Consider the following 25,635-nt stretch of genomic DNA (forward strand, 5'->3'; position numbering starts at 1 on the left):
ATATATGTTGTACAGTTTGTTACTATATATGCGAACGCTGTGATTTGTTAGGTATCAATGTTTAAACGTATAACGCAGAAATGTAGACGGAACATGAAGGTTAGTTAATAGAGGAACCATTATTGCTCATAATGACCATGACTTTTCTTCACTTCTACTACGATTCTTTGGCTATTGAATCGTACTTCAAGTGATCATTAGGCGACACGCTACAATGCTACGCGCTACGATTACGCTACAATGTATAGCGAAAAAGAAATTAAGCCTAATCCGGCTATACCGCGTTATGCATTCTACTACTGATGCCAGGTAGCAGGAACGTCGCGAAGGACGTTTACCTTATACAACTACTATCAAAATACGCGGTAGCAACGCAGTTGTCGGACTCAGGGTGGACTTTTGTTGATTACTTGTATTCTTCTGCTCTTTCAATGCTAGCCCTTCGAAGGAATTCCTGCTTCCATGAGAATTCGTATCTTTATTACGAACGTTGCTGCAACGCTTTCGAGAAATCTAGCCTCTCCCTAACATCCGAGTTATCTCGTGCGAACGAGGTGGACGCGGCCGTAATTGGCCGATCGGGATCCCCAATAACTTTCTGTCTTTGACATACATGGTCAGGTCGTTTATCTAAAATGAAGTACCTGCAAATCGATACGCTCTTGTACTTATAGACTTGTCAATAAAGTTTATTATTATTATTATTGCTACCAATATGTTTTTTGGTCGGTCGGTCACTGGCAGAAAGCAGATATGCACGCTAAAAAAACGATCACTTCGATTATGCTCTCAGAAGAGCCTCTTCTTCGAACATCAGTTATTTGACGTACGATGATTGAATGAATACATATTGATGACGCGTACTGATTAACAGTCCAATAGATACAGTTTTGCTTCTTTCTTTGCTTGCAGTCACAGTAATTTTAGCCGTAAAACAATCAGAAGCGTAATTAAAGGTTATTTCGTTGTTATGTCAACAATAGTTAAGTACACACACAAATTAATAGTGAATTTATTTTTTATCATTTGCCATTAAACGGTAACTCAAACGGTAATGTCACACACAATATCGAAATCGGTCGCATTACAAAGTTACTCGATATCCGAACACAGTCGGCGCGTAGACAATAACTGTAACCCGAAAATACTAATTAACTTAGGAAAACGGGGCTACATTTAATCATACATGTGTCTGGGCCCTCTATATAATCGTATTCCGTGCAGGTCTACTCATTCATTTGTCGCACACACGCTTGCCTGTCTTTTGACAGTAAGCCGCATTCAAAACAGGTCTTGGCGTTGTTCTTTAATTTCAGTAGCTAACGACAAGTCTGATCCGCTTTTCAGTTTACATTACGCCAAATTCAGTACAATGTATTGTTAACACAAATGGGCTTAGCTGATATGTAACGAACCACACTCAGTCTCTATCAAAGTTAAGTTATAGCTAAAACTGACACTACCACGTGGGCGGTGTATGCAGACACTTAAGACCGAGATTGAAGCCGACACCCACAACGGGCAGCAAGGCACGCGTGACCCACGCCTGCACAGTAACCTGTTTCCCGCGATTTTAACTATCACTATCCAGCTAAGCGAACCGCAGAAGTATTACGTAAAGGCTGCTTTTGCTGCGGTGGCATTCGTAGCCAACGGAAGCAGAGTCATGCGACCCGTTACGCGTTTGGATCCTCATAATAGACCCGCTTGACGGCTAGTGGCTTGACGTAGACGTAACATAAGATATGGAAGAGCAATGCGGGTGACAAATGAAACCGAGGAACCATGAGAGACGAAAGCCCAAGCATTTCCTCTACTTCTCCGCCAGCGCTTGCCCGCTCTCATCTTTGCCGTACGCCTGTAGAACGCGACAGTTCCTGTAATCAGCTCTAATTATCAACGACAGAGGGCGTGCAGGTCGATTCAGGTTAAGTGTGGATGAAAGGTTATAGGCTATTTTGCTCTCACAGTTCGCTCTTTTCGTCTATTATTTTCACTTAATATTACTAGAGAATTTATATTCATAGATGCCTCAAGTGTTGAACTGTTTTGCCTCGTAAAAGTAATCGTAAACGGATTGAATATGGATTTTTTTCAAGATTATTGCAAATTTAGTTTCCAAAAGTGATATTCCAGTTATATTTAATTTTTCTGGAAAGGGGTTCAGTGATATGCAATCTGATCTATTGGAAAGGCTTGTGGTTACAAATTAAACAATAGGCACTAGGAATATAACTGAGAAACTAGAATATAACTTGTTTTATGTTATCACCGGAATTGATGGCTTGGAAATTCTAATAAAACTGAAAATATCTACAATCTACCTGTGTTACTTGTAAGTTATCGTACAATGGCCACGTTCAACAAACATGAAGAATCCCAGTTTCATAGGCCGATTTTAAAAGCAGCCATATTTTCAATATCTGCCCTGGCTGCTATTCAGTCAAAGACAGCATTTTTGCGAATTACTTAATACTACTATTACTGTTAATATTGCCTGCAGGTTTAGCAGCTCAACAGGCCTAAAGTCTTCTAGAAGGCACTTAAGCTGTCGCAGAAACACTTACAGTTAGCTGAACCCTTACAGCAGTTCTCGAGGCCATTTCTTTGACCTCTATGAACTCTTTTGGATAGGAGTAAATTTCTTGTGGTTGCAAACTGCTACCTGGTTCCGCGTATTTACACAGCGTATAGGTGAGGGGACATTGATAAAGCGCCCAGTGACCTGAGAAGGGTGCTTGTCTACGAAGTTGTGATCACTGAGGGTGCACACATCTGGTTCGACTTTTGTACCGTGGCATTTATTTTTATGACAGGTTAAGAGGCACTTAGAGAATGGAGACAATAGCCGTTATAACGGGTATAGCAAATATGAAAAATGCCATGACTGAGGGCATGTGTTTGAGATAAGGCGGGAGTGACATAGATAACGTTGGTGGTCTATACGTAACCAGCTTAGAAATTAGTCGAAGTAACCTTTAAAGGAAAGAAGAAGGTGGGAAACTGCTCCCTGGCCAAGGCAAATTATCATGTAAGTTTCTAATGACAATCCTTACCAAATTCTCAGGCGTATATTTGCAGGCTCTTGCCACTTGCGATATATATGGAGACATTACTATCTTGACATATATTATCATTATATAGTATTTACAATAACGTTTTCAGTGCTTCCGTCCCCAGAAGGAACCCAGGCAATGCCTTGAGAGTGAGAAGCATGATCAATAAATTGGGTAAAAAATAAGATACAGTTGTATCCTGTTCTGATTTACCCTTGGTTAACGTGAGAGCAGATAATTCTAAAGACTGCATTTTCCGGCGCCAAAAATCACTGTACTGCTTAAAATTTCAAGTTCATCTTTAGCTATAAAGTTTCTTTAAATTTAGGCTTCAACTTTAATTTTTGGGACCGGCCAAGCTTTACTGTCATCAAAACCAGGAAACACTAATTCATAGGTGATGAATTTTAAATGCATAGTAGGTACCACGCATATACGTAAAACGTCTTATCCTGCCACCTTCTGTTTGATTTAGAGACTTGGCTGTAGTAACTGTTTTCGTTTTACGTTTTTATTTTTAGAAGTAGGGCGCCTAGTCTATAACTGCGGATAGCTGACCTTTGTTTCTGCTGAGCCGATTTCAACTACAATGGCCTGCTAGTTGTTTAGTATTTAATGCTGTATAGTCATTCGATTGGTATCTGCCATAGTTAGACGTATGGAGCGTCAACACCATTTTTTTTAAAGCATTCGTCGATTTCTATCGTTTAACATCAGGATCCCTAACGCATTGACAGCGCTTACATACTTATGCTTAGCGAGAATTTCTACGAATTAAACATACATTTTTCGAAAAATCAACAATAGTGAGCAGCTTGTTTTCAGTAGTTTTATGGTCAGAAACGAATACAACATAGAGGAGACGATAACGAATAGGACTAAACATACTGAAAAATTAAATCCTATTATAGAAATTAGTATGTGAAGGTGAATGATCTGCCAATTAGCTTGGATTTATAGAGGTTCGTCTATCCATTTCGTACTTAGCATTTATCTAAGACGTGAAGTATAATTTTATTGCTTCACTTATACACTATACACGTGTGCACTGTATAAAAGATAATTACTCGCCCTAGTGCATTTATCCTCTCGATGTGCTTTGCTTTTTACTTTTATGTTTTTTTACTTTAATAGGCAATTAAGCCATTAAGCTACTAATAGTTGGTCTTTGACATCGTTTTGTTCTATGCTATAATATTGAATACACCACTTGGGTACTATTTTCTGACGCAGATGTGATAGAAATACAAGTGATTCTGCTTACTTTAATTAAAGCGTTAGCACAAAGGTGGGTAGCCGACACAGAGCGATATGATATATGCTAAAGGTGCGCCTTACGAAATAGCTGAAAGACTTAACGAAAAGTTAACTCATTAGTATTAAATCAAGAACTATAACATTACTTTTTTTTTACACGTACAATGACTCGATTTGGCTACAGCGGGTAACCTGAACTGCCGTGTTGAAGCTCTATATCTATACACTATAGTTTTCTGTTAACAAAGTTACATTTGATTTGATGGATTTTTATTTTATCATAAACAAAAACAAATTGTTTGTCTTTAGTAGTTGTGTCTTGTTTTTCAGTTAGTCAGATATAAAATATAAAATCAAACAATAAATTCGTTCGTTGTTAAGTCGGCGTGACCCAGATAAATCATGGCGTAAGTTACAAGGCACAGCAATGTCAAGAGGAAGACTCAGAAAGGTTGGGACGTAATTAGCTTATTATCGAAATGTATAAATATTATTTGCTGTGGGGATCATGATCTGTTGCCAGGTGGACTCGGAGTTCAGCTTAATCCTTTTACTATACGATAGCCAGCAATAGTTGATTAATTGTCCTAGTGTAGGAGGATTTCTTCGGTGATGGGGATAGCTTGCTGTGCTGCGTGGCCAGCTCGACTTACCGTGTTTTATGTTAGCCTTCTATGCCGATCTATAATGCAACAAGATGAATACTTTTAAAATTCCATTTTTATTATATGCTGTATAGCATAAGAATGCTGATATGTAGTGAGCTGGTTGTTCTCTCTTTGGATTGAGGCTTTGACGATTTGAAGCGATATTGATATTGATCGACTTGCCGACCGAGTAGTGGTTTTTTGGGCGTCACCAGCATCTTGTGTCATACTACTGTTTACGCGTGCAGTTTCTAGCACCTGACAAATAGGTTGGCAATCATGTTCTTGCTTAATTTAACATCAGATCTTATGAGCGTGCCATATAACCTATCACGTCCCTTTAGTTCGTACTTACTCGAAAATTCGCAAGCTTAAATATAGAGTTTTTAGTAGCATACTGCATCTTGATGCTCCATTTTAATATTTGAAGAAATCTAGAAAATGTACCGCTGACTCCTAGGTACATCGAAGAATCGTTTCACTACCTGTATGTAAAAATATCTACGTAAAACTAAACAATTTACTTAAGTCACCTAAATTTCGCCCAACGAGATAATACGTAGTAACTTAGACATGTCTAGATTGCTTCGTAAACGAGTTGAACAACTTCCAGTAAAGATTTTCCAGTGATTACCAGCTTCTGCCATAACGCATCGGACAGCGACATTTCCGATTGCAGAAACGGCCGCTGGTTCTGTTTCGTGGTGAGACATACATGGCTAAACCAAAATCTCATCAATGTCATATTGATAAAATTAACTTGTTTTAAAATAATTTACTTAGCTTGCAATTATTCGTTCTATAGTTTAATCATCAATTGATTTTCAAAGTGTATTTCATCAAAGTGTATATATCAAAGTGTATTTGATTTTCTGTTGTAGCAATATCTCAGGTAAAGGATAGAATTGCTTTTTTACAAACTCTTCAACTTCGCAAGTTCATGTGGTAAAGATCGCTTAAGGTGTCCTGTCATCAGTTATTTTTGCCAAATATAATGAATCCTGCTTTGAAATGATTCCATTCACTAGAAAATGTTGAAAATTGTTACCTGGCAGTGTCAAAATTGTGCATCAGGCTTTGACACTTAATTTTTTCAAAAGAGATTTCCATCGGAACCTGCCGAGCTCGCTCAAAACAATTAAATTTTACCTCAGTGTCAGCATCTAAGTCTCTTTTTATGCTTAGCAGTACCATGAAATGTAAAACCTGATTTTGAAAGGGCCAGCTGCTTGCGTTACCCCAGTTCCTCTCAATAAGTGACTGTTTTCCTTACCCGATATCTCTACAGATGAAAATACCAGTAACGCTTTCATAGTCACGACCCATATGCTATAGGTCCTTACTTAAACCTACATCTGGAATGCATAAATGAGGTGCAACAAAAATTTATTGTATTTCTGAACTCTACCTAGGCTACGCCAGTATTTTGCTATGGCTAGCCTGCAAACACCTTTCTGTAGTCTGACACACCCACATCGAAATCTTGGTCATTCTTACTAACAGGTCGTGTCATACCAACACAGCTACCGCGCAAAGGAATATATAACTACGTGGAATATTTATTGTGACCCCAGATTTTGCGAATCATCTAACTTTCCGATCCGCCTGAAGGTGTACAGCTGCACAACCAGAACTATGGACCGAAACTAAACACACCAATTTGACTATTCCGGCCAACATCTGTGGTCCAAAAGTTGAACGCAACAGTTCTACAGCCGCGTGCTAAGGCAAATCATGCTACCTGCCAACAAATGCATGGAAATTGGCCAATTTAGTTTACTAGGTGGAATAGGCCTCCAATTAATGAACTCTGCTTTATTCACTCCTGTTGCGTCGAGTTGTTTTTGTCGTATCAATCGACAGAGACAAGATTTTTTTATTAATTTAATCAAATTATCTATATGTTGAAATCGATGAAGAACAAATATTATACACAAAATATATCTTTTCCATATATATATATATAGTTGGACACATTTGGTCGGGACAAATGGCAATTTTATAACAACTGCGTCTCCTAGCAATGCCACTAAAGTTGTCACAGATACGAAAATTAGCTGTAATGCGATAAACCAGGTAAATGTCGAGCTGCTATTACTAATTAAGTAGCTAGCTAACAAGAATTTGCACTTAGGTTTGAAAAGGTCTAGTTATAGATGAAGGAAAGCAACCATTTGTTTCTTTGCGTTAAGGACACCATTAACAGATTAGCTGTTACAGGTATAAAGATCAAGCCTTATCTCGTTAGCTATAGGTTACCGCATCATTTCTATTCATGAGGTTAACTTTATCGAACAGCTTCTGAAAAAACTTCTCTAGCCTAACGGACTTTAGGTTACGACATTACTCGATACTATTATCAAGCCTTCGTGTTCACACAGATACCAAACGAATTACTCAAGGGCTAATCGACTATTCATTATTATTCAGTAAAAATATCTGGGGTTTATTCATACTACATGGATCAGTCTTGTCGTGACTGAAGGTCTCAGCCACTGAAATACTGTTTTTTCTTGCACTATCCTCATGGGCCATTAGTCACATATACCAACTCATATCATGCCACCTTTTCTTTATAGTAGTAATGTGCCAAGCATAGGCGTCTCTAGCATTTGCTAGCTATTTCGGCGTCACCCAACATGAATGCGCTTTCAAAATGTTTGTTTCTTCGAGGACTCTTATTTTGAAGAATCTCAATCTCAGGAAAATAGTATAACAGTGTATTTACTCTAAAGATCATTCGAATTTTACTTAAGAAAGGCGATCTTAGAAGGATTCGTTCTCAACACCCTGACAATTGAATGAATCTACCTAAAAGCGAAGTTATGCAAGGCTCAACACTCCAACTGGGTCTAACAATAACTTTTTCAAGCTCGTCAAACTAGAAAATGTAGCGATTCTAGTAGGCGGCTAGCGCCTATTTTGCAAACAGCTAGTCAAACTCATCGAGTTCTATAGATCGAATCGATGTGGTCCTAAAATCAGTCTATTCACTAACAAACAGGAAAGAAGCCATTCCAGTATACAGGAACGCATGCCTATTGCGTCCACGGTGGACATAAACGAAGCCATTCGGTGCTTATAAAACTGCGTTATGCTGAGCTCTGCGTGGACGGAATTCTTTCTTAACCTTACTTATCATAAACTCTGGCAACCGGAACTCGCTTTGTCATTATCCACAATGAAAAGCACTCTACAGGGAACCTTATGACCTTGCATATTTAACTGATTTCCCAAACAAAAACTATCCGGTAATTAGTCACTTCCAAAGATCGTAGTAAGAACACGATATTACCTATTTTTAACTTATCGGATAGATTTAGCGAATCGGATAGATTTAGCACGTTCGCTTTAATATGGCTACAATAGTCATATGAACACACGTCTCACGGTTTCTGCAGTGGTGTCCAGGGAGACTTCAAACCCGAAGTTGTCAGGCGCTTCCGGACACTATGGGATCGGCCATAAAAAGAATAAAGAACAATAATATGAAGCGTTCTCAATCCCAGCGAGGTCCACGCAGAACCATGGGTAAGTCGTTCGTAAAGATGAATCTCATCTTCTAAAAAGCGTACGCAATTGCCGCACCTGATGATTCGCGAACTGTGCCGTCTATCTAACGGCAAGGCAGGCAGTACCTAGATTGAGTCATAAGAACCAGTTGGTTTTGAAAGAAGTAGTTCTGTCCGTGCAAAAATTTCCCGGTTACGAATTTGTGTAGCTAGACATACCTCTAGGTAGGTATATTTCATGTCATAGATTTCCACATAGGCTGATTGAATAGTAGCGAAGTCTAAAACCGTCGGCCTTGTGGCGCTCAATAAGCCTAAATAATCTTTGTTCATATTGTTGTTCCGTTAGTAAAGTTTTTTATTCTATAATAAACGAAACATCGATTAAATTACATGGTCGTTGCATGGAAGCAGTTTTTTGTCAACTTTCTAAAGAACGTAAAATGTTTTTTTTTTCAGAAAGGCAAGGAAAAAATCAATCCATGTTCATTTCGCATGTACTACTTATAAATATATACAAAGCATATATTCAAAGCTCCAGCTAAAGGTTTTACTTTATAGGACATTCTCTGCTCGTCATAAAGTAAGTTGCAACACTTACATTTAGGCATCTTAACTTCTTTCTAATCGATGGTTAGTGACTCGCCGCTGATTATGAAGTAGTCTGCAGACAAATTTACCCTACACGTATTTAAATTGATATGTATATTAAACCTAAGCAACTTTATCAAAAAGTTTATCAAGAACTTATAAAATACATTATTTGAGTAGCGCAATTATTAAGGTAAGCAGTTATGTAACAAATTGTCAAGTTGTGCTGGCACTAAAGGTGTCTCTAGACTGTATCTTGCTACGGAGCACCGAAACATCCCGCCATGCTGGCATGCATACCGGCGCAACTTTGCGGACAAATGAAGAAGGTTTAATAAGGAGTGAGGTGAAATCGAAGATATTCAAAGTGGCCAAAAGCCATGCAGGTTTTTCATGCCACGGAAAAGCTATGCTATTTTCCTAATTTCTCTAATTCCTATCTAAATTGTGTGCTGTAAAGCCCGTTAATTATTTTGAACATTCGTCGTTGTTGATTTCGTTACTTAGCGACACGACCCATCTCACATATTTCACTCATTTAGGATATGGTATATTATTAAGACTGATTTTCTGGTTTCGTCATAACTTTGACTTTGAGAATCATCGAAGGCACTTTAAAAACTAGTAGAATTTAGCAGTAAAATGTTTTATCTTACATTTTGTCATTTTTAATATTCGAAGCAAATAGTGACAAGCCAACTCACTTTAAAAACTTAAGCAAGCGACTTGTCAAATAAATCATAGGACAGAAAGACGTAAACAGAACGACGCGTCCGTGGCATGAAAACAGTATCAGGGAGAGGGTAAGTGAGTGTATTCCTTTATGCGCCTTTCCTCTGTGTTTATCAACAAACAAAGGCTAGCAGACGGCTAAGCACATCAAAGTGGTCCGTGATAATGAGCTCCTCCAGTTTAAAGATTTACTATCGAAAAGGGAAATCAATTATTGCGATACTCCGCAAGTGTCTCACTAAATACGGAGCAAATGTCTCGTTGAAGCAGGCAACAGTCAGGCGATTCATCAAAATATTTGAAGAGACTGGTTCGTTCAAGGGTAAAATGGCGCCTGGGAGCGTACGAACGAGCCACTACATCGCTGCAGTATAGAGAAATGTGAATGTCGATCAAATGATCTCAACGCGATGTCGCAAGCAGCTGGGTCGATCAAAGGGCACTCTAGGACTCATCCTGAAGGAAGACTTACATCTTTATTTCTACAAAGTACATTTAGTTTCTTGATCCTATTCGAACCTTACATCTGCCTTCGAAAGCTTTCTAACTTGCACCTTTTCCTCGTAGTATTTACAGGAGGGCAATTCTTCTAGCTAAACATAAAGCAAGGTGATTAGGTACAACTCAGCCTTGTATGCATGAAAAATCGTAAGCTTTTTCAAGGGTGATCTATTGATAAACAAGCTATGTTATTGTAAGGACATACATGCTCGTAAGTTCAAACACGTCAACTTTTAGAAGACATATTTAAACTGACCTAAATTCGATCGTATATTTTAGAGCAAGCATTAAACGTCAAATTTTTGCATCTCTATTATGCTGGCCTTCATTGTAGTTACCGAAAATTTGGTTATATAAGCTGAAACATGCAGCCTCTCTGATCAAGGACAGAAGCACGTCAAATCAGTTACCAATCAAATGTGATGTACGCATGAATTGTACATACTCAAGTTTAATTTTTAGTTCAAGTTTTCATTTAGACATTTAGTTTTTATATATGACAACACGATGTATAGAAATTGGCAGCAACGTAAGCTACTGTGAAGAACGAATAGTTAAACTGTCTTTAGTTTTTTAGTTATTTAGCCGCCGTAATTTAAGGGAACCACAATTTAAGGGATTTCTACGCTGAGTGAAAAAGGACATCGTTAAGTTATAATTATTAAGATTACGGCGTAAAGCAGTGTGGTGTGTTCATTCTTGACGAACCTATATTATGTCGAAGATAAACTGCTTCTTGTTAATACTGTCAAGCTGTTTGTTGCTTCTGCTCATGCTCTATTATATTACATTTATATGTAGCTGAGTTTAATATTGTCGACGTTCGAGGTCTACGCTATGAGACCCTGCAACTCTTGTGCAACAACATTTTTACATCTGCTACAATGACAGCTGCTCTAAGCAATATTGTCGGAGTGAAAAAGAAAACATTTAGGGGTACTTTCTTAGATAGGAGTAGCAGTTCCAGCATCATTATGAGCAGGCATCGAAATCCTCTTGATTTTCCTGGTTGTCTCCTTCGCACCTTTCATTTTGCTACAGGTATCATTTAGTGGTGTTTCGTCGCTGCCACTCTTTCTAGCCGCTTGTCGTGTTGGCAACAGACGTCGCTCAAAAACAACAGCTGTCGTCGCATGACTGTTATCCCTGATAATAGGTATAGAGCGTGCACACAACGCAGGCGTTTATATGAACGACGTGTTATACACTAGGGATTGTTGCTTGAAGTTTCGCCAATAAGATATAATACACGGCCCGAGTGTACATATACAGTTTAGTACATAGTGAGTATGACACGCGCACCGTAAGTGCATTGCAAACGACGCAATCGCTAGGCGACGAAACGACAGACGCAGTAGTGCATCTACTACGCTGCTACTCGGTCTATGCACGGAAGCGCACCGCATCGCGCCGCACTATCCCGTGAGTCTTCGGAGCAGCGGTGGCCGCTGAAGCTGCAGCCGCAACTACGTTGTGCCAGCGCGATTCATTCGCACACGAAAGTGTCGGAGCCTTCTTCCCTTCTTTCAATGGGAGCTTGACGTTCGGTCTCGGGCAGTTCCACTACCGCAGACACCATTACGACTTCGGACTATACAACATTGGTTCGTTGAGCTACGATTAGCTGTATACCGCATGGCGTTGGCAACTCGTCTATTAGGATGGTGAAGGGATGATTGACCACGGACTGTTGTTGGCTGCGCGCGGCATGGAGTCGTCCGCTATTTATTTATTTATTTAATATTAACAGCAGCAAAAGCGGCCGCAGTCACAGTGCACAACGGCAACAGCAGCATCTCGGGCATTGAGGTATCAGCAATGTACGCGCGGAGTAAGCCGCCGCCGCCGCCGCCGCCGCCGCTGCCGATAAAGGAGTGACAAGTAGTACTCCGAATGGATTGCACGTAGACGCCAGTTAGTTGGGCATCCGCCGAATACAAGGCAGCTAGAAGCCGAAAGTTTGTCAGCGCGATAATCGCCTAAGTCTTACAAGAGAATATATAAGTGGTGAAGACTAACCAGCGGATAGATCGGCTGCTTTGGACAAACATCTTCGGTCGACTTCATCGACGCTGGCTGCAGCAGCAGCAAAACAGCTGTTGGAGCAGCGGATACGCAAGCGCCAACGAAAACATCAGAAACAACAAGGCCAGTTAGTGTACTATAGAGAGTGTAGCATATCATTGACAAGAACAGTCGTACTTCAAAGCGGTCGTACCAGTAATGGTGTCATATTATATCTTAGCATAACATTAGCAAAAAAGGCACCGTAGTGCAGGGCCGAAACAGCCGTTGCTAACCGTTAACAAGAGCGACAAACAGTGTATGGTTGGTGTCAAAGATAGTTTTACTTGACAAATATGTTCCTATAGCTTTCCCACTACCAGCTATAGCCGTTATAGCTATTCATACGGTTGATGATATTAGTGTGTTTAGCTATGGGTCCATATAAGGTTACAAGTCCCAGCTTTGGCCAATTGATTTCTTAACCGCTCATCCAACGGGTATACCCCGTTTCGTGAATAGATTCATTGCTGTTGTCAGATCTGGACAACCGCAGATCTTTCCGCCGACAGCTAGTTAGTTCTTTATCGGTGTTGCCTGATTACTCAGGATGCCACCGCTTGTTGCTAGTTGAACAAGAGGGCACGTACGAGAGCTCAGTCGGTGCAGACTTTCCTCGGTGGATTCGGTCGACAACAGTTTTCTGTTCCACAAACATTAACTGGCCGTGACACGGCTCTTGACCAGTGTTGATTGTTAGTGGACGGCTGGCGGATCGTTGATCATGATTTAAATGATGGGGAAGACGTTGCCGTAGCATGCGCTATGAATGTTTTGGATGCTCGCTATAGCCGTTATAGCATCTGATCTTGATACCGACTCTACGGTCACTCTCTTGGTACTGTTGTAGCTACGCGTAAGCAAATAGCATGAATCGCTCTCCAGTGACCCTATTGTTTGCGATACTATCGCGGTCGATTGCTTGACTGGCTCGTTGACTGGCAGCAGAAAGTGCATTGGCGTATTTCATGTTCCGCCAGCAGCGCCCGCACTGGCGCTATTTCGCTATGTAAGAGTTTCCTAGTATATTGTTGTTGCCGTTATAACAACTTATTCGTTAGGGCCTAGAGAGCAATAAGCGTCGATCTCTGACGTTAAACTGTACCTTTTATTAGCGCCAGTATTAATAGCGCTAATGCTAGGACAGCTATTGTGAAATGAGAATTTGTCGTATCCCCATAGCGTATATGTGTTATATGCTGTGGCCTGTGCGTTAAAACGTGTTTGTGAGTTGCTATAAGTTGTTTATCGGCGTTTCCATATAGATCGATATAGGAGACGTGGCTTATTCAAGGAGTAAGTAATGAATAATTATTACAAGTAGAGTGAATAAAAAAGCGGTAATGGATTGCTGTGAAATTGTGTTCGGAGATGGAATATTGCAAGTAAGCAGCTAGTTAGGTCGACATGCTATAGAACTAAACGGACTATCAGAATGAGAAACTTGTCTGCGAGACTAATACAGTAAAAAAAATGAGTGAATTTTATGACCTATGCCTATATTTGACCGCTACACCAATCAGCGGTTCCGGAAGGTTTGATATACTCAACCGCACGCTGTGGACTTTTGTAGAGACAAAAGATGGCGGTACCAGATGTGTAAGACGCAATAGGGAGTGCCGCCTTTCGTTAATATGATTATATTTGAAGATATCAACAATTTATTAGACCATCACAAAGATGTGGAAAATCAAGTAGAACAACTATTTGGTTAAGATGTTTGGAGATTTGACCTTGCTTGATCCACTTGAACACTGTCATCGTTTCCGGTACGGCAGATATACATCTAGCTTGTACATTGTATGGTAAGATTGTATTTGGACGATTTCTCCACAGGATGAACATAACCAATAACTGGAAAAGTCTATATATTGAACTAACTTTATAGTCAATAGAACATTAAGTAACTTACATTACAAAGAAACCTGTTCTTCCCATGAGACTGCCGTGGGCAATTTGCATATAATATAATGCTGTTTTGTTTAATTTGTCGTCCAGTAGTTGCTGTTCGACTATAGAACCATCTGCTGATTGTCTGGAATTAACCATAGGTCGACACCGAACATTTTATATACACGTAATTTGTAGACATTCTATAATAACATGTGCTATCATGCATAGTAAAATAAACATGGTGTTAATATCAATAGGAACTAGTCTTTTTACAGCTGCGCCTGCATTGCTCGAGTCAAATAGGTGCATGATGTAACACGTCTGTAGTAAACCGTTCGGGTCTATTGCCTCTGCTGCTTAGTAGATAGTGCTAGCATGTGATGATTAAATAAACCACGTTAGACTTATGAACAAGAATAAGCTGCAAATTTACTGGAAATTTGGAACGCGTTATGGATATACGGATCTGCATGATGAATCATTTCACCAGCGGATTTTTTGCAGAACGACCACTTCATTATGTGTTTGGCCAAAGCTCATAAAATTTCTGGTGATTTCTTCTGAACCGCCTTTATAGAGGACGTATCAAATACTTCACGTAAATTTACAAGGCTTCATTACCATGGACTCATGTTCAACCATACTAAGTTACCTGTTTTACCATATTATCGACGATTTCGATCTTTGATGCTGAGTAATGTTTTTAGTTGTAGAACTACGTGTAACAGATTGAAAAGATGGTTTGGGAATCCGTCAGTCTGAAAAATTTTTAATTGTGAGCACCAGCACCGTGCTGTTTCGCCCAGCCATTTTCTGATTCCCCTAAATTTCTATTTGAGTTGTGTCTATAATCGGCTTATTGGAGACTTACAGTAGTTTGAGAAATCGGGATAATTAATACTGCTCCTAAGCTGTTCTGATTTCAATTTCTCTTTGCACTCCACGCTGGGTTGAAAAGATATTTTCGCCCTGGAAAATAGCAGAACATGTCAAGGGCGGTTCCTGGGAGACGAGAACGACGTTCTCAGACCGCCAGTTAATATTCGCGCCGCTATCCAAAAGTTCCTAGCCCTAAAAGCAACTAGTCACTCAAATCAGAGAAAAATACTGATTAGGTTAGCTGAGTCAGAACAGTCTCGCTCAGGCAAGATTCGCTCTGGCAGCTTTTTCTCTTACCGCAAAAACAAATGGATGCATTCAATTGAAGTTCGGGAAGAACAGCGAGGATTTCGCAGGCAGGAAGCTTGACGCCCTGGAGCTGTCCGACGCCCATTCAGTGTGTCTAATCGGTATGAGAAGCGGTAGCGGGAGATCAGATTGAGGGCCCATAGTTCCGACAGGAAACAATCTGAACTCGACAGTGATGGTTACATAGACTGTTAGGTTCAACGACCAACGGAAACATTGTTTGGTTAATTTTTTTATAGTGGTTCGTATTGTTTAACCGAATATGGGCAGTATGATAGCTATTGTTAATATGCTGGTAAGGAAAATGAGATCCGATTAAACCCGAAACTGAATATTTATTCATTCGAAAACACGGTATGTTAGCATCAATACAACTTAAAGAGAATCTCTTGGGTTCATTACATTTCCAGTCTATTTAGCAGGGTAGCAAGAACTTTGTCGATTGTAATGACGAGAAACTGAAATTTGGATTTTAAAAACAGCTTTAAGAATTCGGATATTGTATTCAATTAATTCAATATGGACCTTGCTACTTTGCCGTACTGGAATTATTAGTTCACTATAAGAGAGGATATCATCGTCACTCCCGCGGTGCGTTGTGTGGAACCTTATGTGGAATGTTGAAAAATATCGTTGTGAGGATTCGAATTGTTATTATTATATTGTAAAATCGCAAAAAATACGATGGTATCCCGTAAGAACATCTGTTTAATCCACTGTGCACTATTCATCTGTAATGTGTGTTATAGTCACAGCTATAAATTGTGTCCAGCAAACTAATTAAGGCAGTCGTTAATTAATTAATTGATTTTCAGACAATGTCGGTGCGAGTATTAAATTCCGACGTGCAAGACTTAGGCGAAGGACCTCACTGGGATGCTGTAAACGGCCGCTTGCTCATAGTTGACATTGATCAGTTTGCGGTCATGTTTATTGATCCGGTAAACGGTGATATTACTGCCAGGCACAAATTCGGTTAGTGGGAATGCATTTGAGAGCTTTTCAATGGCCAGAAAGGTAAATAACAAGGAGGAAATTTTGCCCCCAAGTCTATTAGCCTACGTAATTGACTCGGTACGTCCTCTCGATTTAGGTTGAATGCGGTTACCATTAAAAAAAAAAAACTTTATCGAGCTGTTTTTGTACGAACCTTTTTCTCGCCAATATAAAGAAAAATATTTGGAGCCAAATGAATGTCCGCTTCGTATGTATGTTACATTAGTTTTACAAACATTAGCTTAGAGGTTATCAAAGACCTATGCTCAGAATGTTTTTCGAGTATTTATGATAAAAAAAAATATTCGCTGTTCCATTAACTCGATTAAGGAAAGCAATGGTGGAAACTACTTTTTTGACTGTAAATGACTGTAAATTTGACTGTTAAATGACTGTACAATCTTACGGCGTATCACAAATCAAATGATTTCAATTCGAACTGAACTTAGATGACAAGGTGGGAGCCGTGATTCCTTACGCCTCGGATTCCAATATTATGGTGGTGGCAGTCGCAAATCGCCTGGTTAAATACGACTCGGTAAAAAGAGAAGTCCTTGAGACACTCGTTGATGTGACAAATCACGAAAAAAACGTTCGTACCAGAATCAACGATGCCAAATGCGATCCCTATGGACGCATTCTATTTGGTTAGTATTTACACACACTGAGATATATATATACACGAAATGTATCAGTTATAATTTCAATAGTTCCCATCTCAGCTTAGATGTTAAAAATAAAATATGTTCGCTGTACTTTTGTTTGCAGTTCGGATTACAACAAGCATTATTGTATGCGAAATCTATGGTATCTAGCCATTGCTATAGCAAGTTTTAGCAACATTTGGCAAAATAAATGTATTTCGTCCATTAAATGTGTTTCGAATTAATTCTGCAAAGGAGCCATAACCAGATGATGAAATTGTCAACTTCTTCTGTTACTTTTGTATGATCTGTGTGTATTTAGGCACGATGATGTACGAAACTCCCGAAGAAGTTTACCCAGAAAACATTGGTAAATTATTTAGCTATTCTGGAAATGGAGGTCTCAAAGTGTTGCTTCAGGATGTGTCCCTGTCCAATGGGCTTGCCTGGACCCGCGACAACAAAACCTTTTTCTATATCGACTCAATCCCGAACAAAACTCTAACCGCTTACGACTACAGCGACGAGGGAGAAATATGTGAGTTCCCTTTTTAACGTCAACTACAATCAAACTAATGACAAATAATCCACATTTGCCGGGAGAAAGTAAGGTTGTCGATAACGTAATCGAGGTATTTATATGCGTTTCAATACTTGACATTACTGAAAAATAGGCCCCATTTCGGTCCCACGATCCTTGCTAGAGAATGATCATTTGACAGCACTCAACGAATTCTCTCGCTCTCCCTATATACATATATATGTATTGTCAAGAAAGTACAGTTTATATGCATTGTACTAGAATATCAGAAAATTTGCAGAGTGGTGCCTATTATTATTTGCCAGATCAAAACACTAAGTATCATATTATTGTAAAAAAAAAACAAGCGTTTTCCCTTTATATCTATACTCGTTAACGTTGTTCTGGAGTAGATAATGAGGCATTTTTTATGTGTGGCTAATAGCAAAATTTGCCCAACTTGCTCGTGAGTAAACGGAATACTAAGAAAAGCCAAACCAAACATTTTATACAGCATGAATATACAGTATATGCATCGTTTTCTATTTGGTCAGCCCTTTACTACACGTATATACGATAGTGTGCAGGCTAGTGTGAATCACATCCGTATAAATTAGAAATATACTGCATTTCTGCAGTAGTCTGGCATATGTCACATAGATGACATGTAACCTAATTGAGTGACGAAGTGTTCCTTGCAAGGGGCTCAGTTGCTATGCATTCGCTATGGAGGAGAGAAGAAAATTATATGTTCACCTGTATACATTCATATGACGTATTTCGCGCAACTTTGCCGACCACTTATTTTTCTTCGTTCCACCATCATCATTTGCATCCTCGGCAGAATTTAGAATAAAACGACTTAGTCTATTTTCCACTGGGGTACATAGTTTTTTTTACTGACTACTGGAAGATGGAGTGGCTCGCAAGGTGCGATGGCCGTAAAGGTTCGACACTCCGCGCTCCATTACAACGCGGCCACATATTTTAGCCAAGCGAAATGGGTAGAAAAGAGGACAGACCCAAAACGAGGCTTGTTATTTCAAGTATAAAGTATACAAGACTTGGACATCTAACGGTTGCGGCTTCTAACCTTCTCCTCAAATCTCTCACCTCGATCAAAAAAAGACCTCTGTTTTGTTCTACAGGCACCACAAAAAGCATAGATCTCAATAGAATTCAATTTAGGCGATGTTCAGTTGTATCGCTGAAACGGTGACGAGGCGAGATTTATGAAGCCGTGCTGTATAAGTTGCTGATACGATTTGGATACCCGCATTAGTTATGGCTGTATGTTATTGTTAAATGTTTCGTTCCGGAAAGAAGGGAAGCAGGCTATCGCGAAACATTTTTTAAGATTATAAAAATACCTACTTCCTTTTTCCCAAATTAGTTTTAATGACGCTATTGCGCATAATCGTAAAATAATCTGGATAAAATGGATTTTTGTTAATCCTTATAGATTACTTTTTTGATCTCACCGACATTGTTATTTGATCTCTGTTCTATTCTTTCCAGCCCGAACTTGACGAATGCTATTATTATGACTAATCCAATTTCACAGTGAAATTTACGAATAATCCGTATTCAGAAGAACACTTATTATGTTTTGTTTGTAGTTTCCCATACTATTTTAGGATTCATTTTTTGTATGTAAACTACTTACTTATGCAACTTAGGCCGACGGTTTCTTAAATCAGTTCCTTTAGCTAATCGAATTCTATTCATCCAATTGCATTAACATGCAGTAAGCTTGCATACGTAAAAATGACCAATCACATTTTGGTGTATCGATACGTACACGTACTTCACCATAAGCAAAGTGTCCATAATGTTGCGAGGTCAACAAAAAACAGTCGCCGCAGAAGTAGGCAAAGCTTACAACCCCTTTTCCGCGTTTAGATTATAGCATCAAGATCATCTTCTGTGTGGTCGTATTTTAAAGCATGTTGTTCGACTACAGCGGTTAGTAAAAACCTTAGTTTACGCCTCCTCTAACAAGACGAAAAGAATTCAAGGTCTCGCGCCGTATCCGAGAAGATCAGATTCGTAGCATTATACTGTCCTGCACAGGGATGCCCATCACTAACATCACCTGGAAGTGTACGTGTCTGTTGCAAGGAGATTGTCAACAACGCGTTCCTTAGCGGCAGAACAATAGTCCGTCAACCAAGTCTATCGTGGAAATCTCTGCCTTCGTTTCGCATCTAAAAAGATAGTGTTGATGTCGTTGGAAAACGGCACAAGGCGAGTAGATATGAACGAACTCTGGCAGTTTTTCCTAGAGTTCGACAGACACAACAAAATCCGAACCTAGCAAATCATATTCTTGACTTATATCAAAGAATAAACAACCAGTGGGGAACTGCAGTGATACGTATGGTTCAATCTGTTCGCTGTCCAATTCGTTCCGGTTACTGGCTGGTTAACACCAACTCGATGTGTTTCTTGCGTAAACAACTGTAATATGGCTAGAAGCTATAGTTCTAAAAGAGAATAGTATAAAACATTATGTAAGTAAATCTAAGCGAAAAATACGCCACCGGAATAATACAGGAAGAGCAGCTAGATAGTAACGATTATCTAAAAAGTATTTAAAGTGTATTTAAGAGTGACGTTATCTATGGTATGCAATAGAAAAATGGGCCAGCCTATGAAATTTGTTGCTTTGCTTTTAGCTGTTGAGGTTAGGGGCTGCATTAGGATTAGGCCAAATCCTGTATTTTAGAAGCAGCGGATAGCATCCAGCTGAATACGAAGAAATGCTCCAAACATTGTAGAATAGCTCCCATAGAGGTATTCTACAATGTTTGCCCAAAGCGCCTGATTACAATGTGGTTACGTATGTTTTTGCTTATAACACGGAAGCTGCCTATTGAACGAAACATCAGGAAACTATAAGGGCAAATGATATCAACAGTGGAAAAACGTCGAGACCATTGTTCGAATTTTGTTGGCTTCTCATTTCATTAAAGTGGCTACGAATGTTTCAGTATCGATATGGAAGATATTGATATACGCCTGCATAGCACATATCGTATATATTACAGCAGTTTCTATACAAAATAAGTTACCCACAGGAGTTCACTCCATATTACTCCATAAGACGAAAACTGCAGATACGTCTAAACAACATAATAGCTTAACCAAAGCCCATTTTGCATAATGCACAAGTTTTTTTAGCAGGCTTACAACGTCTAAAAGAAATTACATTCGCTGTGAATTAGAACGAAATGCGAAAATCTAATTTAGCACAAGCTAGTTTAGTTTCCAACAGACATACCTGTGATACCGATGTGGTTGATACTACGGAACACATGGGTGACAATACCTAATTTGACTGCTAAATCCTCTACATAACCTTGTTGAACTGTTAGGTAATTCACGTTCCTGCAAGCCTTCACGTATTTAATGCTATATTTAAAGGGCATATGACATCAAGAAGGTTTGGCGCAGTCGCTTGTTATTTCCTATTCAGTTAATGCAGGTTGTGTACTTGGGTGGTCAGTCAGTCTATTGCTTTTCGTCATGTCTTCTTTGTTTTCTTTCAGTCAGCCAAGTCCGAATAAAGCATTGCTAGGCGTGGTAGGGTCGCCGTATCAGTTGTTTTATTAACCTAACCACATTCATCCACCGTGAATACGATTAGCCTTCTTGCTCATCGAGATATTATCAAATTTTCGGAAAGATCCCTGTAGATGTATTCTCAACAGCCAACAAACTGACACAAATTGCTGGGAGGATAATGTTTCCTGTGTAAACACATTGAGACCCCAGAGATGCGACGAAACATTGGAAATGTGAGATCGCATCTTCTGTCCCTATTAAGGGTATATGCCTGTGAAACCCTATCTTATTTAGATAGTGAAATTTGGCATTATTGGTGACATTCGTTAATTGTGAACTGTGTAAGAATGTTAATTGGTAGAGGATTTGGTTATAACGCTGTATATTCATGTTGAATATTTCCCAACTATTTTCTTAAGCATATCTAAAAATGTCGTCGAACTGGCTGTTGTCTATTTCTTGATCATTTCACATGCTATGATGCGAAATGCTCCGCTATGGTCAGCACCCAAAAGAAATCTTTGCGAGTTTTGAACTGCACGCCTTGTATGTCTCTATGTGTTCTTCTTGTAATAAAACACGTATCTTTTCCAAAGCGTTACCCTAAAGTCCCCTAACTTAGTTGCTGAGCCTTTTTATGGAGCTGAGTCGTCCAAGCAACCCCTCGTAACACAATCTCTGTACCGAGATAATTAACCCAACGAAAATTTATTTTTAGTGAGCGCGCTCAATACAACGCATTACATCATATATACTTTGGGATCATCTCCTATTTTCATAGTTCATCTTTTATAATCAAGGCCACATTTCTCAAAACCCGTTATGGCCTGCTTATTTCTCTGCGTCCATGCGTCTTCATTCTAGCCGTTCGCACTCTCCTTTTATTCTTACGTAACAGCATTTCTTTGTGGAAGTGTAGGGTTGGTCAAACGGGTTTTTTTGTTCTTCACTCATTTTCAGCCTCGTCTACATTCTCGTAGCTGTTAACCCATGGCCTGCGATGGCTCCTATTTCGGCTGCTGCATTGCTGTTGTTGCCTATCCTAGCAGGCTGCTTCGGCCTGTCATTCTGTGCAGCCGACGGTATTCGGGCCGGTTAGTTTCCCCTACTTCGCTGGCCGTTCTTCCTCTGGCCTGCCTTCCTAAGGTCACGTTCTATGAGTACGCCAATGCAATGCGACCCGTATTTGGCTGTTTTAGCTAGAGAAGGAGGCAGAACGCAGGCAAGGGACGGTCATGTAGCCGTATCATCTATGCCACACATCCCACGTTATAGTCAGCGATGTCAGTTATATGTGTCGTTCTCTAGTGAATTCGTCCAATAACGGACGGCCATAAGCTCTTTTTCAGCAAGAAGCCGCCTCAACACTACTTGAAAAAGTTGCATTACCCCATCTTCTAGTTCTCCTTTAGCAGCTTGGCTGGTGAGGTCTGGTCTGCTTCGTTTGCCTTTCGTTCCCAGGCTTATGGTTGATTCAGGGGGTGTCGCACCTCGACTTGCTGCTCTCTTACTTCGAATGTCCTGCGTCACGGAATCTGCTTCTTTAGCATGAGTAAGTAGATGTGAGCATTGTATTCGAGCGCGAAGGACAGACCGCTTGAAGAGCGGTTTCGTTGGCTATCATCACACACGGCAAGAAACTATTTTAACTTATCGATTTCGAGGACTCACCCGTCTGCAGATGATGATTGGTTCGATGTTCGTGGCCCATTGCGAGTATCCCCCAAAAATTATACAAGTTTTAGAAGAGCCTGCCCTGCGGAGGTTTGGTCGCCTAATAAGCCACGTTTCTATATAACATTGACATACCTTTAATGTTTTTGAGCTTGCATGTTACTAACTTCACAATAGGAAACTTTGAATTTTTTTATTAATAGTTCGATATACAATTAGAGCTATGTAGAGCAAAAATTATATTCAAGGAGAACATTATTTGATTGGGAGTCTGACTATACTGACTGAAACACAAGCCAGTCTTAAACCCTTAAAACAGTCGATAATATTTATCAATAATATTATTAGTGAAGCTTTTTTATCAGCTGCAAAGCAAATACTTTTTTTTATTTTGACAAAGGTGTTTTCGTACGGCGAAAAAAGTATTTTTGATAAGGTCATCGTGAAACATAGTTGAAAGCCTTGGCTTTATTTTACACCTCTATTACTTATTCTTTAACGAATTTATTTGTTTCACAATATGAAACTTTAAAGCTGTTCATAGAATTCTGATTTGAAAGGTGGAGAAGCCGAATCGGAGCTAATTTTTTATAGATTTGAGAGGCTTAATAAAGCTTTACCAAGATAGCCAAGAGCGTCCTATATTAGTGTTCTTTTATAAGGAAAGGTCCAGCGTCCTTTTTGTCGGCTAACTTGCTTACGACCTCCATTGCAAGATCTCATGGCAGAAAAACTATTACCAATTCAAGCGTCTTTTTGTTACTGTGTATTTCGAGTAACAAATAGCTATTGATATGTTTTGATGCTTTCAAATACGCTATAACATCTGATTGATTTTGCATCAGACAGGCACAAGGTGGATTGGATTGAATACCAACTAAAATTCAGTTAATCTTATGCAGAGCACCTTGCCGGTTGCGGGAAGCTGTTGTTCGGGAAACTCATGAGCGCCAGCTATATCACAGACCGTTGATAAGGATATATATACAGAAGTCCAATTAGGACGGACAGACTGCGAGCCCTCATGAAGAGCGGTGACCGCGTTGAATTTTTTTTGCCGCTCAAACTAGAAGGGCTATTGCATATGTGACTTGTTGCATGAACTAGTGGCAAAACCATCCAGCGGTGATCATTGGGTCGTATAGACACGATAAAGAAAGCTAAAATGAAACAGGCCTATAAATAGGTAGTGAATATTTGGGCGTGGTAGATGCAGCATTTCAGGGGTCACTTTGCGACAAGAAATCGAGATACGTGACTATGTAGAGGACAGTCGTACTGTAAGAAGCGACGGTATCAGCATCAAATAGGGTGGCTCCCGTAAGTGAAAATAGTTTCACTACGATAAATGTATTTCGGTTTGCATTCTAATAAATATATATATATATATATATATATATATATATTATTTATTTATTGCTTGAGGTGATTTCAGCCAATCCTTGCGTTTTGGTGGATTTCAAGACTGAGGCATGGAATGGAATGGGGGTACCGGATGGAATGACGATCGACGTCCAGGATAATCTCTGGGTAGCTCTCTTCGGTGGTAATAAAATACTTAACATTGATTCGAGGGATGGTACGTATCAATTTATTTTTAGAAGTGTTTACGTACTTTATCATTTCTCAATACCTTCAAACTTATTACAATCATAACGAATATATGATCTATTTTAATTCTACCTCGCTTCTTATGTATACTAGCTTTTCTTTGCAGGCTAGAGTCTCAAGCAACAGACGAGGAAATCCTATATATGCCGCTTTAATATTATCGAGGATTTGATACAAGTTCATTGTGTGCTAGTTTTCTAGAAATATGAATTCAGCCACCAAAGTTTATTAATTATCATTTGACTGAAACTGTACTGAACTTTGACTGAAACTGAAATATTTTATTTTACATTAACGTTGTTTCTATGTGTGCGTACTTTCACCGAGCCGAGTGGTTCTTTTAAACTGTGATCACATACGTAGCATCATGGTTGTTTCGTTGCGAATTGTTTGTTATCGTTTGCATTCACGTTTAGGCAAGTTGCTCAACCAAGTAAATATACCATCCCTTAATACGACGTCAGTTTGCTTCGGGGGCGCCGATCTGAGCACGCTGTTCGTAACATCTGCGGGTAAACACAACGTGCCAGAGGGACTGAACGAACCGAACGGAGGTAATACGTTTGCCGTCACCGATCTGGGCACGAAAGGTCGGCTTGCTGTGAGCTTTGCTGGCTGAAACCCCTCGTTTCATCTAGCGGCACCGGCAGATCCTGTATTGTCATGAGGTACACCATAAATATGCCGGTTCCTGTCAACGGAATGCATATTGTTACGTAATGACCGCTGCCACACTAAAATAAATTCAACTAAAGTAACTTCACCAAAACGACTCGCTAATCATTTAATTAACGATGGACCACATGAAATTAATTCATCGTAATTTTTTTCTGACTGGTAATTCAATAAATGCGTGAGCATAATGTATTTATACGTGTATTGAATTTAGAAGTATAATGATTTATATATGATGAGATCATTGTTTGTGCTTTCGGTTAGCACTATTTTGAATATAATTATAAAAATGATCTGTTCTTTATCAGAATATAGGTTCACAGCTGACTAGTAAAGTTTTCTAGTTGTGGTTAGTAACACCTTTCAGATTTGCTAAACTGTTTATCACGTACCATAAGGCACAATGATTGTACCATGTAAATAGATGTGACGAATTAGTAAGTTACTAAGAAGTTCGTGTTCTCCAGCAACACCGAAATGTTCGCAATGTGTTCGCATACGCAGGAA

The 25,635-nt window shown here is 39.4% G+C and overlaps 1 protein-coding gene and 2 long non-coding RNA genes across 6 annotated transcripts; 2 read left to right on the top strand and 1 right to left on the bottom strand.

Annotated features, from left to right (window-relative positions):
* Positions 1 to 651: 651 nt before the first annotated feature.
* Positions 652 to 3,169, bottom strand: LOC111261650 (uncharacterized). The gene is made up of 2 exons (XR_002681131.2): positions 2,568 to 3,169; positions 652 to 1,889 (listed from the first exon to the last, which is right to left on the bottom strand). It is a non-coding gene; the product is annotated as an uncharacterized LOC111261650 (long non-coding RNA).
* Positions 2,944 to 3,860, top strand: LOC147753300 (uncharacterized). Its single transcript, XR_015311618.1, has 2 exons — positions 2,944 to 3,031; positions 3,166 to 3,860. It is a non-coding gene; the product is annotated as an uncharacterized LOC147753300 (long non-coding RNA).
* Positions 3,861 to 12,216: 8,356 nt separating this feature from the next.
* On the top strand, positions 12,217 to 25,320 carry LOC111261649 (uncharacterized). 4 transcript variants are annotated; one of them, XM_022835276.2, is made up of 6 exons: positions 12,217 to 12,448; positions 16,257 to 16,416; positions 16,887 to 17,084; positions 17,404 to 17,619; positions 24,278 to 24,421; positions 24,870 to 25,320. In XM_022835276.2, exons 2-6 carry the CDS (start codon positions 16,260 to 16,262, stop codon positions 25,070 to 25,072), a joined length of 918 nt encoding a protein of 305 aa, XP_022691011.1. In that variant the 5' UTR covers positions 12,217 to 12,448; positions 16,257 to 16,259; the 3' UTR covers positions 25,073 to 25,320. The 4 variants fall into 4 exon arrangements, with proteins under 4 accessions (XP_022691011.1, XP_022691008.1, XP_022691010.1 ...); XM_022835273.2 differs by lacking the exon at positions 12,217 to 12,448 and adding an exon at positions 12,483 to 12,624; XM_022835275.2 differs by lacking the exon at positions 12,217 to 12,448 and adding an exon at positions 13,066 to 13,369.
* Positions 25,321 to 25,635: the final 315 nt, after the last annotated feature.

This window comes from Varroa jacobsoni, unplaced genomic scaffold (genome assembly GCF_002532875.2).
Source record: "Varroa jacobsoni isolate VJ856 unplaced genomic scaffold, vjacob_1.0 scaffold_578, whole genome shotgun sequence".
NCBI lineage: Eukaryota > Metazoa > Arthropoda > Arachnida > Mesostigmata > Varroidae > Varroa > Varroa jacobsoni.

Bases quoted from the DNA above. Each gene is read 5' to 3' on its own strand.
- LOC111261649 (XM_022835273.2), top strand. The intron at 16,417-16,886 runs GTTAGTGGGAAT...AACTGAACTTAG, and splicing joins TACTGCCAGGCACAAATTCG to ATGACAAGGTGGGAGCCGTG. The intron at 24,422-24,869 runs GTACGTATCAAT...ATTCACGTTTAG, and splicing joins TAACATTGATTCGAGGGATG to GCAAGTTGCTCAACCAAGTA.